The sequence below is a fragment of the Octopus sinensis genome, linkage group LG2 (genome assembly GCF_006345805.1).
Source record: "Octopus sinensis linkage group LG2, ASM634580v1, whole genome shotgun sequence".
NCBI lineage: Eukaryota > Metazoa > Mollusca > Cephalopoda > Octopoda > Octopodidae > Octopus > Octopus sinensis.
In genome coordinates, this window is record NC_042998.1 from 48,225,425 (window position 1) to 48,239,088 (window position 13,664).

A 13,664-nucleotide genomic window follows, 5' to 3' on the forward strand; every position below is an offset into this window, starting at 1 on the left:
ATATAAGAGACCAAAGTGTACGTACGCTGCTATATTTTACATATAAAAAATACTGTTCATTCAACTCTTCGTTCTTTCATTCCCCTTCTCTCACATTTCCTGGCCTTATCTTCACGCTCACTTTCCCTCTTTCATTTTTCCCTTGCCACCTCCTTAATTCTTCTATCCCTCCGCCTCTACCTCTCTCTCTTCTCTCCCCACGTGGCCAGTGTTCAGCCAGGCCTGACCTTTCTTTCTTTGTTGGACTACTGTCCATGCAACAGCTATATTCCTCCCTGTGCCTGTGAAATCTTGTATCCCTGCCATAAGGCTTTACTTCCACACACGCCAGCTTAATTTAATTCGTCCTTAGTCGAAAGACACCTGTTGTTATGTCCTGTTATTTATATTTGTGTAACATTTCTGTTTTTTTCCATCCTTGTTTTCTTATACATTCACTGCTTTCTTCCAAGGAACGTAATGCTCTTAGCTTATTTTTCCTTGGGGCTGGCTAGATTGGAGTAATCTCGAGTATAACCAGCCGAAATTGCAAAGATAATCTGGAACTCGACTGAGGATAGAAAATTCCGAATGATCCGTCCTTGTTTTCCTTGTAACGTCTGTCTGGATATTTTGTTTTCCCCTTTTTTTGTTTCACCTAACTGTCTGGATGTTTTGCATTCTTGTCCCATTTTTGTATTTTTTATATATAAAATATAGCGACGTACATACACTTTGGTCTCTCTCTCTCTCTCTCTCATATACATATATATATATGAGCAAAACTGGATGTGCTCGGGAATACACACACACACATACACATATGATGGGCTTCTTTCAGTTTCCATCAATGAAATACACTCACAAGGCTTTAGTCAGTCTGGTGCAATAGTAGAAGACACTTGCCCATAGTGTCATGCAATGGGATTGAACCCAAGCCCACAGGGTTGGAAAGCAAGCTTCTTAAAGACAAAGCCATGCCTATTTGCAAATGGAATTTAGGAAATCAAAAGACCGAAGGATGTAAACATCAACCAAAAACTGATAATCACCAAATGAAGTACCTTTGCAAAAACAAAGTCTGCTACAGTGTTACAGACATTCCCTAATGATTTCTGCTACAAAAATGTTGTGAACTCATAACTGGCCCTTTGGAAATCTGTAAACAACAATGTTATTGCTCACCAACTGAGATATACAAAAGATGAGGATGATAGTGACTTTGAAGTTTCAACCAGCATGCCTTTGTCAAACTGTTATATTGTTTTAATTATAACTTTGGGTTCAGTCCCATTGCGTGGCACCTTGAGTAAGTGTCTTCTACAATAGCCTTGGGCTGACCAAAGCCTTGTGAGTGGATCTGGTAAACAGAATCTGAAAGAAGCCCACTGTAAATATGTGTGCGTGTGTGTGTGTGTATCTATGTGAGTGTCTGTGTGGCTGTGTTTGTACCCCCATACCATTTGACAATCGGTGTTGGTGTGTTTACATCCCTGTAACTTAACAGTTTGGCAAAAGAGAATGATTGAGTAAGTACTAGGCTTAAAAAATAAGTCCTGGGGTCAATTTGTTCGACTAAAACCCTTTGAGGTGGTGCTCCAGTATGGCCGCAGTCAACTGACTGAAACAAGTAAGAGAATGAAAGAATAAAAACAAACATTGGTGACTGTACTGTAAGAAGCTTACTTTCCAACCATAAGGTTCCGGGTTCAGTCACACAGCATGGCACCCTGGGCAAGTGTCTTCTACTATAACCTTGGGCCAACCAAAGCTTTGTGAGTGGATTTGGTAGATGGAAACTGAAAGAAGGCCACCATTTAATATATATGTGTGTGTGTCTTTGTGTCTGTGTTTATCCCCCACTACCACTTGTTAACTGGTGTTGGTGTGTTTATGTCCCTGTAAGCTAGCAGTTTAGCAAAAGTGACTGATATAATAAGTTCCAGGGTCAACAAACATGTAAGTACTGGGGGTCAATTCATTCAACTAAAAATTCTTCTAAGCGGTGCCCCAGCATGGTCACAGTCTAATGACTGAAACAAGTAAAAGATAAAACATAAAGGATGTGAATTTGTAAATGTGTGTCTAAATGCAAGAGAGACTGCCAGAATGGAATGGTGAAAGAATATTTTCAAAACAAAAGAAATAAAAAATGGTATAACCCATACAGCTATATAATAACAAAAACCAACATATAAGGCAAAACTAGCTTTTTGGACCAATAAAAATATTAATTAGCCCCCAACATTTCAGAATTAACTGGTAACCTTTTATCTTAAACAGAAAGTCAGACTCCTAGCAACATACCTTTACTTTGAATTTTCTTCTCTGGCTCTTCAACTATTTCTCCATCTTTCCATAATTTTGAGGTATTGTCAAGTGCTAAGGCAATGCTAGTTGGACTGTTACCCTGCAAATAAGAAAGTTACAAACTAGAATAAATACACACACACATACCTACATATATATCATCATCATCATCGTTCAACGTCCGTTTTCCATGCAAGCATGGGTTGGATGGTTCGACTGGGGTCTGGGAAGCCAGAAGGCTGCACCAGGCTCCAGTTTGATCTGGCAGTGTTTCTACTGCTGGATGCCCTTCCTAATACCAATCACTCCATGAGTGTAGTGGGTGCTTTTTACGTGCCACCGGCACAGGTGCCAGGTGAGGCTGGCAACGGTACTTTTTATGTGCCACCGGCACGGAAGCCAGTCAAGGCAGCGCTGGCATCAGCCACATTCAGATGGTGCTTTTTACGTGCCACCGGCACAGGGATCACAACTACAATTTCCATTAATTTTTGATGTCGATGTACTTGACTCAATAGGTCTCCTCAAGCACAGGGTCGAAACGGTGTGTGTGTATATATATATATAAAACTATCATCATTACCATGAAGAGTAAAGTTGACCTTCAAATTCTGCTGAGGTCGACCTTACCATTCTTCCTTTTTGGGGTCGATAACGTAAGTACCAATTGAGCACTGGGGTCAATGTAGTTGACTTACCCTGCACCTGGGATCATTGGCCTTGTGCCAAAATTTGAAACAATTATTGTGATTTTTCTGTCCTTTTTTTCTATGTCGACATAGGTTTGATGGATTTCACAGCATATTGCTACAGGTCAGTTAGATATGTGTGTATATGTAATGTGGAGGCGCAATGGCCCAGTGGTTAGGGCAGCGGACTCGCAGTCGTAGGATCGCGGTTTCGATTCCCAGACCGAGCGTTGTGAGTGTTTATTGAGCGAAAACACCTAAAAGCTCCACGATGCTCCGGCAGGGTGTGGTGATCCCTGCTGTACTCTTTCACCACTCTTTCTTCTGTTGGCCTGCTCGCTTAGCCAGCAGGGTGGCGTCATTCGAAGGCTAAAACAATGCGAACGCATTGTGACTAGCGATGTGTAACAACATCTGATGGTCTGGTCGGTCATGTGATCACGTGATATATAATGTACTGTTCCATGGTAGAAAATTCAACAAAAAAAAGTACTCCATCTGGTGAGAGATAAATATTATTTATTCAAAGGACACAACACATGTCTTTAAGAGGTACTAATAATTTCACAATTTTTTAATAGTTTCATAGTTTTTGAATAAATTTTTTAGTTCATTGTATGTGGTTTGTACCTCAAGAATATGTTTGAGATATTTCTCAACAAATGCACCTATTAGTATCACTTAAAGGCATGTTGTCGTTAAATAAATAATATATATTTTTATCTCATTATCTTTCGTACCTCATTCGTGCTCATTCGTTACTTCTCATTCGTGCTCATTCGTTACTATTGTTAAATGTCTGTACTCATACAGTAACTTGCTTCCTATCTTTCTCTACGAAATTTAACCCTTTAATGTTCAATCCTTAATTTCTTCTTCTTCTTCTTCTTCTTGAAAATCGCCATTACAATTCCTAATTTTAAACTTCCTTTCTTCTCCAACAACAACTTCCGGCATTCATGTTCACAGCAAGTTACAAAAACATTTTTATCTCATTATCTTTCGTACCTCATTCGTGCTCATTCGTTACTTCTCATTCGTGCTCATTCGTTACTATTGTTAAATGTCTGTACTCATACAGTAACTTGCTTCCTATCTTTCTCTACGAAATTTAACCCTTTAATGTTCAATCCTTAATTCCATCTTTCCGCCATTCGGTGGTGCCCCCTTCCTCCCACCCCCACCACCAATACCGGTGAACACTGTTCTCACCATCTACACCGGATATGCCCTCCTCCCTCCTCCTCCCCCACCACCATTGCGTGTGTCTCTCCCTCCTACCCCTCCTTCTCACATGCTTTCACTGTGTACTACCCCTTCCCCCCACCAAGACAAGCTGCTAGCACCGCAGCTCATTAACTGCCCCACTGATCTTACGTTACCTCCTGTTTAGAATCTGTCACTGCCTCAATCCGACTATCTCCTTCCAGTCCCCTCCCCGTCTCGTGATATCCTACGTTTTTATTTCTTCTGCACCAACCCTTCCTTGTCATCGTTCCTCCTTACCCAACCTTCCCCACTGGTGCTTCCCTATATTACCTGCACCCCCCCCACTATCTCTCCCTCTCTTTCCACTGGTGGAACCTTTCTCAGCTAGACCCCCCCCCCAACTCAACTCTAGAAAAGCTTGAACCGATCGTGACCGATGCCGGACCCCCCGGCCCCTGTGCAGGTGGCACGTAAAAAGAACCCACTCCACTCGCGGAGTGGTTGGCGTTAGGAAGGGCATCCAGCCGTAGAAACTCTGCCAGATCAGACTGGAGCCTGGAGCGGCCTCTGGCTTCCCAGACCCCGGTCAAACCGTCCAACCCGTGCTAGCGCGGAAAACGGACGTTAAACGATGATGATGATGATGATGATTACAATAAGAGAGAAGGCACATGGGTCAGTGGCTAGAGCGTCGAGCTTACAATCACGAGGTTGTGAGTTCGATTCCCAGACCGGGCTGCATGCTGTGTTCTTGAGCAAGACACTTTATTTCACATTGCTCCAGTTAACTCAGCTGTAGAAATTAGTTGCGACATCACTGGTGCCAAGCTGTATCGGCCTTTGCCTTTCCCTTGGATAACATCAGTGGTGTGGAGAGGGGAGGATTTTGCTATCCCTTAATGAGGTTTGTAATTTTTATTTGAACTACTATATATATATATATATATATATATATATCTTTTTTTCTTTCTTTTTTCCGACCAGGCCATCAGATGTTGTTACATATCGCTGGTCACAATGCGCTTCGCATTGTTTTAGCCTTCAAGTGACGCCACCCCGCTGGCTAAGCGAGCAGGCCAACAGAAGAAAGAGCGAGAGAAAGTTGTGGCGAAAGAGTACAGCAGGGATCGCCACCACCCCCTGCCGGAGTCTCGTGGAGCTTTAGGTGTTTTCGCTCAATAAACACTAACAACGCCCGGTCTGGGAATCAAAACTGATATCCTACGACCACGAGTCCGCTGCCCTAACCACTAGGCCATTGCGCCTCCACTTTTAAAAAGGAGGGAGAGAAAGGAGGGAGGAAAGATAGTGAGTGAGACACATGCACAGATGTGTGTGTGTGCATGTGTGTATCACTATATGTTCTCTTTTCCTCCCACGCTCTTGCAACCTTGCATTAACTTACATTAACTACAAAAAACTTGAATGACGCATTTCAATGAAAACTAATTTCAAATCACATAAAAATGAAAAAAAAAACTTTTCCTTACCGTATTAGTAATTAAAACATCAGCTAGACAAACAAATAATGAGCCTAAGACAAAACCAATTGTCACAGGTATAAAAGCATACTGTCCATCTTTTCCATAAACACCGGATACCCGGGCAGTTTCCACAGCTGGGTCTAACAGTGACCAATAGGATGCAGCAGTCATTACCTTAAAAATATGCAAAAAAAGAGAAAAAAATATTTGAAACTTGATGTTGCAGCTGGCAAGAATGAATTTCTCAACTCATATTTAGAAATATGCAGAAGCATTTATGGTGATGAGTTAGCAGAATCGTTAGCATGCTAGGTTTTAGCTTTATCTTTACACTAGCAGTATAGTCCGGCGTTGCTCGGGTTTGTTTTTTAGTTGTACTTAAAACGGTAGACCTTGATGTCGCGTTGACAAAGTTTTGACATGGTTTCAATCTTCTTTGAAAAGAAAAAATTTTGCATTATGTAACTTGTTATTCTCTTTAAGTGAACATTTTTATGGTTGAAATACACCAAAAAATGGCAACACAGCAGTAAAAAAAAATCATAAAAAATAGGGATTTTCATAGAAAGAAAGCATCTTTTTTATGTAAATAATTTTTGGTCTTAACATGGTCTGATTTAAATTTTTTCTTCTACAGAATGAAGAGCAAGCCTTCATCTATCATACTCTCAATTTTGCTCAACTTGCACCGCAGGGTCTCGGAGGAGATAGTGTTAGTTGAGGGCTACCAAACCTGCCACACACATACACATACACAGACAACTTCAGCTTTATATGTATAGATTCTGAGAGTGAAGGCTCGTGGCTTAGTGGTTAGAGTATTTGGCTCATGATTGTAATGTCATGAGTTCAATTCCTGGTGGTGCATTGTGTCCTTGAGTAAGACACTTTATTTCAGATTGTTTAAGTCCACTCTGCTGCCTAAAATAGGTCATACTTGTATTTCAAAAGGCCAGTCTTGTCACACACTGTGTCATGCTGAATCTCCCTGAGAACTACATTAAGGGTACACATGTCTGTGGAGTGCTCAACCACATGCACATTCATTTCATGATTGGATCAACTAGAACTCTCGTCATCACAACCAATGGTGTAGCATTCTGATTTCTCTCTCTAAAGTAATGCTTATTTATTTACATTTTTAAAAAATTAATCATGCATTATCTCATAGCTTTGAGATTTCAATGATGTGAAGCTTTGTGATTGAATTCGGCAGGCGGAAGTTACTGCCGTGTGTGTACATGTACGTGTAGGTGCTTGTGCCTCTCCCAAAGAGAGAGAGAGGGGATTGTTTATTTTTAGAATGACATTGTAGGGTAGTTGTGAGAGGTTGGGTTTGGCCAGTTTGAACATAAAAACAAGTAGAATATTTAGGCCAGTTTAAATACTATAGGATTAAAGAAACAAATTATAATTTTATAAATAAGATACTATTTTTAAATACATTGAAGTTTCAGACAAACGATAAACACTAAATCTGTAAATTCTCATTTTCACTCTGATTTCTTATCATACTCAGACGAATCTTTTTTTTTTTTTTATGCATTATTTCTATTACAAATAGGCCAGTGAGCTGACAGAATCGTTGGCACACCAGACAAAATGCTTAGCGGCGTTTCGTCTGTCCTTACATTCTGAGTTCAAATTCTGCCGAGGTTGACTTTACCTTTCATCCTTCCAGGGTATGATGCTATTGATTTAACCATTCCTTTAAAATTGGTGGCCTTGTGCCAAAATTTGAAATTATAAATAGCAAAGGGAAGCGATTAAATCTAAGAGCATAAAGTGATTGTCAGAGTCCTAATATTGGTTTGAAGTTCTGGTACGAGGCCAGCAATTACGGGGGGGGGGATGGTAAGTCGATAATATCGAGCCTAGTGCTCAACTGTATTTGTTTTATCAACTATGAATCAATAAAAGGCAAATATCTGAATTTGAACTCAGAACATAAAGACAGACAAAATGCTGCTAAGCATTTTGACCTGTGTGGTAAAGATTCTGCCAGCTTGCCGCCGTGTCAAAGTCCTAAAGAAAAAAGAAAATGATTTAAAAACGAAAATTTTAAGTTTGATCACTTCAAATATTTTTCTAAGTTGCCAGGACATACTTCCCCACCGTGTATCCTAAAACTTTGACAGTAAGAGTTACCTCCCAATTAAAAAAGAATAGTCCCCTTACAGCCCCAAGCTTCCTTTTTACAAGTTTTATCATAACGTTGTAATGATACAAAGCTTGGCTTGTTGTAAAGAGAAACCAGAGAATAATGATTACTAACCTGGTGTTTGTGGGGATGATCCAAAAACAACTTGCTAGCGACTATGAGTATCTTTAATTATCTTGTCAGAGATCAAAATATAGGCTCAACAAATAAAGATCAGTATCTATATTTAATAGATCATTCTCTCGGAGTATCATTTAATCAGTAACAAGACGAGAATAAATAGTTCCATGCTTATATCTAATCATCTTCTTTGGGGTATGAGTCGTTTTGGCACAGCCGTTTTGGCGCCACTGCGTCAACAATGACATTTGATATCAGACCTATTAACTTTCTCTCTATATTTCTACATATGTTGTCTCTTTGCCAATACACTGTTGCCAATACAGATCGCAGAGAGTGAAGGGCTTAATTAGGTATGAGGGATGAAAGGTAAAGTATTTGTACCTAAAATGTAAAGATTTGGGTACAATTACCACAAAGTGTTTTATGACGCTCTAAGGATTTTTCTAATCAACCACCTTATAAAATATTTGATAATAGAAAAGACAAATGCTTTCCTAATTGCTGAAGCAATTTCCTTTTGTAAATGAATACCCTTATTTATACAGGTCCACCAACCATCAATTGCAATTTTCAGATCACATCAAATGAAAGTGATTTATAATCCACAAGAATTTGTCATTATGATAAATCAGAGAGAAATCAGCATGGATATGTAGCATACGTAGGCATAGGAGTGGCTGTGTGGTAAGTAGCTTGCTTACCAACCACATGGTTCTGGGTTCAATCCCACTGCATGGCACCTTGGGCAAGTGTCTTCTACTATAGCCTTGGGCCTACCAAAGCCTTGTGAGTGGATTTGGTAGCCGGAAACTGAAAGAAGCCCATCATATATATGCATATATATATATGTATGCATGTGTGTGTATATGTTTGTGTGTCTGTGTTTGTCCCCCCCAACATCGCTTGACAACCGATTTTGGTGTGTTTACGTCCCTGTAACTTAGCGGTTCGGCAAAGGAGACGACAGAATCAGTACTAGGCCTACAATTACGATTTTCTCGACTAAAGGCGGTGCTCCAGCATGGCCACAGTCAAATGACTGAAACAAGTAAAAGAGTATACCTTCAAAAGCTATCAACTGCAATCAAACTTGGCTGCAGCTGAGTATCAAGAGTTGGATCAGACACAGTTAACATACTAAGTTATGTACTAAGATATATGAATCACAGCAGTTGACACTGCTGTAAAGACTCAAGTCCAGTTCATACTTTTTGTGCCAACTTAAATATTCAGTAGAGATAAATAATTTTCCACTGGCCAGACGAGTTTCTAGATTTTGCAGTATTTATGAGATATGCATGAAATATCTTCACATATGATAAATTTACAAATCTTAGACATCACATAAGAAGACAAGGTCACCAATTCTAAGGTCCTTGGCAGATGTAGATCTCAAATTATATTGACTCAGTGAGTATTGTTTGTAATAGCTTAGTTATGTGCATCTCATGGTCAGATGTCACATTCCTAAGGATTTTAATATCGTTGCTATTATGCAAAAGTGTTGTAAGTTCAAAACGTTTTTTTCAGAAAATGAAAAAATAGTTTCACCATTCCATAGCAAAACCATTGTATTTACACTTTCACAATTTTTGATATCTTGGCATCTGAAGCAGCTGGTTATATGATAGTTTGACCAAAAGAACCAGCTATTGCAAGCAAAAATGAATATTGAAAAAAAAACACATTTGACCAAAATTGGACATACAATAGTTTAACATAATAGCAATGATATGTAGTCACCCTAATTGTATATTACATCTAACAGGCCATCTCGACCTTAGATGTATGTATGCTAAACAGGCCTTTATTTTGTACACATTGAAATAGAAATGGGAAGACATAACCTCAAAACATTTATCCTAGAAACATGATACGAAGATAAAGTTGTAAAAATAGGAAGATAATTGAAATCAACTTCAGGCATTAAAATGACAAAAAGCAGACTAGAGATCAACTCAATACGACAGTTTTCATCTGTGGTGACTGCTGTAACAACTGCTCCCATCAAACAGGCCAACATAATTATTTTTGATATGTCAGCACAATGGTGAGATAGGAGGAGAGAAGAAACGGAAAGAATTTTCTATTATCCATTAAGATGGACAAAGAATGACAATGACCAGATATGCAAGAAATGTCCACTACAATAAAATGCCGTTGTTTCAGGATTTTACTTCACCCTTTTGTTACCATATATCTGTTGAAAGTATACTCTTTATTTCAGTTAATTTTAGGAATAATGGAGAATATTTCTAATAACTGTGCTATTATTAAGCTGACCTTTGGAACATAAATTAGAATGAAATTTTTAAAAGAAAATTTTAATTACCGTAAATCTACGAGTATAGTCCGCTCTTGATTATAATACGGAGGGGATTTATAGGGAGCTGTACCTCTGAAAAACCTAAACCATACGTATAATATGCACCCCTTCTCTAACTTGAGTCAAGGAGGTCTATATAACATCCTTGGTTTGTAAAACTGTATATGGTAATGTCCTTTACTATTATTGTATATATAACATACTGTAAACGTGTAGCTTTTTTGTGCATTTTGTTTGCAGAAAATAAAGAAATAACAGTAATAACATTTAATAAATGTTGCTTATTGAAAGTTATAGATGATTCTTTTATGACTTCATTGCTTTCAGGCTTAGCTTAAGGTATTTTCACGCCTGACATCACAAAATGCGTCAGAATAAACATAGAGATTCAGACATGGCTTAGAAAATAATTTTCAATTTTAACCTCATATATAGTATGCACTAGGGATTTTGACCCTTAAATTTTTGGGGAAAAATGAGGATTATACCCGAAGATTTATGGTAGATATCAGGAAATTTGTACTATAGAACTAAGGGCAGTCTTAAATAGATTGGAATCAAAATGGTTAAGTTCTGGTTAACAAAACTGCAAAGTAAACTGAAGCATGCAGAATTATTGTTTCCTACACCAAAATGAAATGAAATACCTGCTGTGGAATATGAATTACCAGCCTATGAACAAGTAGTGTAATACATTATCTTCTGTGAACTTCCTTCTCATGGCAATGATTGAACATACTACCACCTGCTTTGTTCAACCTCTATCACCAACTCAGTTGTATCAACTCATTAGTTCAGGTAGTACATATTTTCAGGCTTACAAGTTGATATAATATATAGTGTAAACATTCAAACATTGTCATTATCTTCCCAAATCCTGTTCCTGCATTTCACACGAAATTTTTCTCCAATCATCTTGGTGTATAAATCGACCTACTTATTTTTTGGCTATAAATTTTGGTCGGAAAAATTTGACTTGTATGCTAAAAAATATGGTACATATATATACTCTCTCTCTTCATTTTTTGTAAATCACTCATTCTCATTTAATTGTATATATTTTAATTGTTTGTTTTTTGTCTGTCCTCGTATCGTCCCCTCTTTTTCTCAACCTTATGGTGAATAAAAAAATTTTCTCTCTCTCTCTCTCTCTCTCTCACACACACACACACACATACACACAATATAAAAAAAGTATCTCTTACCCCTGCAGCAAAACCTAAACTGCCATCAAGAATTTTTCGCTGAAAAAAATAGAAAAAAAAATTTTTAATGATGAATATAGCAATTAATAATTATCAAACGATCAAAGAAAAACGAAGAAAAACAATCAAAAGCAATCATTAAACTTTTGAAAAAGTAAGAAGACATGACACAAGTTCAAGAATATTGATTTTTAATTTTTATTTATTTTCTAATGCCACATGGTCTCAGATTTATAATGGCTAATGGGGTGTGATGTGATGGTCTCCATTTAGATTAGAGATATGAGAGAAGTGAATTAGTTTCTATTTGGAACTGGAATATGGCTGCAGACTAGACAGGTGAGGTAGGGTAGGATCTCATTTCTTCTGATGAAGCAAAGAAACCTCAGCTTTATTGCGAAGCAGGGAGCAAAGCATGTAACATATGCAGGGCTGGACTTATGTATGGGCCAATATGGATCTCCAGGTTTGGAGAGGACCCCTTCAACTCAGAGAAACCAAAAACTTGGAGTTAAATATTTAAAAATATATATTTACAGTAAGCAAATAAATACTTTGTAATTTTATTTTACTCATCTATTGACTTAGGGGCCCAACCAGGCCTAAATCAAGCCCTGCATATATGCCTTTCTCTGGGGCATTAGTAAATAGCACAAGTAAGATTAAATAGCATCAACTGGAATTTGAACACTGATCATGGATTTCACTCATAAAAAGATTACCTATTATGGCATTTTTTGTTCCTCTCCGAAGAGATTTGAGGTGTAGAGGATACACTGTCTTACATAGACATACAACAAAGCACCAGCACATGTTCTTACATTAACAAACATATTCACACACCTATACAAACATTTGAACATTTCAAAACATTTTTTTTTAAGGAGTGTGCTCGCTTAATTCACACACAAGCTGTCAACATTTTGACAGCTGACTGAAAGACCTCTTATAGCAAAGTGCCAATATCCCAGTAATTTAATAATAATAAAAATAATAATAATGATGATGATAATAAAAATAATAATAATAATGATGATAATAATAATAATAATAATGATGATAATAATAATAATAATCCTTTCTACTATAGGTACAAGGCCTGAAATTTGTGGGGAGGGGGAAAGTCAATCACACTGACCCTAGTATTTAACTGGTACTTAATTTACCAACCCCAAAACAATGAAAGGCAAAGTCAACCTCGGTGGAATTTGAGCCCAGAACATAAATATGGGTGAAGTACCGATAAGCATTTTGCCCAGCATACTAAAGATTCTGCCAGCTTGCTGCCTTATACAATAACAATCCTTTCTATTATAGGCACAAGGCCTGAAATTTGTGGGAGGGAACAAGTTGATTACATCAACCCCAGTATTTGACTGGTACTTGATTTATCAACCCCAAAAGAGTGAAAAGTAAAGATGACCTCAACGAAATTTGAATTCAGAATGTAAAGATGGGTGAAATACCACTAAGCATTTTACCTGGTGTGCTAATGATTCTGCCATCTCACTGACTTACACAATAATAATAATAATGATAATGATAATGATGATGAAGAAGAAGAAGAAGAAGAAGAAGAAGAAGAAGAAGAAGAAGAAGAAGAGAAGAAGAAGAAGAAGAAGAAGAAGAAGAAGAAGAAATCTTTTCTAGGCCTGAAATTTGTGGGGAAGTGGGCTAGTAGATTACATTAATCCCAGGGCTCAACTAGAACTTTTTGTAATGACCACTAAAGAATGAAAGGCAAAGTCAGCCTGAGTAACATTTGAGTTAAGAATGTAACACTGGGGGAGAAATAACACAAGGCATTTTGTTTGGCATGGTAATAATTCTACAAACTGGCACATGGCCCGCAATTTTAGGGGAGTGGGTAAGTTGACTACATCAACCCCATGGATTGACTGGTACTTTGTTTTATCGACCCTCTAAAGATGAAAAACAAAATCAGTCTCAGCAGAAATGAATTCAGAATGTAAGGTCAGAAAAATGCAGCCAAACATTTTGTCTGGTATGCTATAAGTTCTGCCAACTCACCACCTATTTTAGGCCCCAAGACAACAATTTTGAGGGTATGATGAAACTATTTCCCCCCGTACTCGAGTGTTCTTGCCCAGGATATTAATCGTCTGAAGCCGTTCAGCGACGTGCAACCAAGGGAATACCCTCTATCAGGCATTTGCC

The 13,664-nt window shown here is 38.0% G+C and overlaps 1 protein-coding gene across 6 annotated transcripts in view; it reads right to left on the reverse strand.

Annotated features, from left to right (window-relative positions):
- LOC115232566 (zinc transporter ZIP11) overlaps window positions 1-13,664 on the reverse strand; it is a 166,291-nt gene that overhangs the window by 132,785 nt on the left and 19,842 nt on the right. For all 6 annotated transcript variants that reach the window (XM_036513093.1, XM_029802528.2, XM_029802530.2 and 3 more), the window contains exons 2-4: window positions 11,487-11,525; window positions 5,678-5,845; window positions 2,287-2,389 (exon numbers count right to left, since the gene is read on the reverse strand). In XM_036513093.1, coding sequence (XP_036368986.1) covers window positions 2,287-2,389; window positions 5,678-5,845; window positions 11,487-11,525 — 310 coding nt within the window. The remainder of the gene's footprint in view (window positions 1-2,286; window positions 2,390-5,677; window positions 5,846-11,486; window positions 11,526-13,664) is intronic.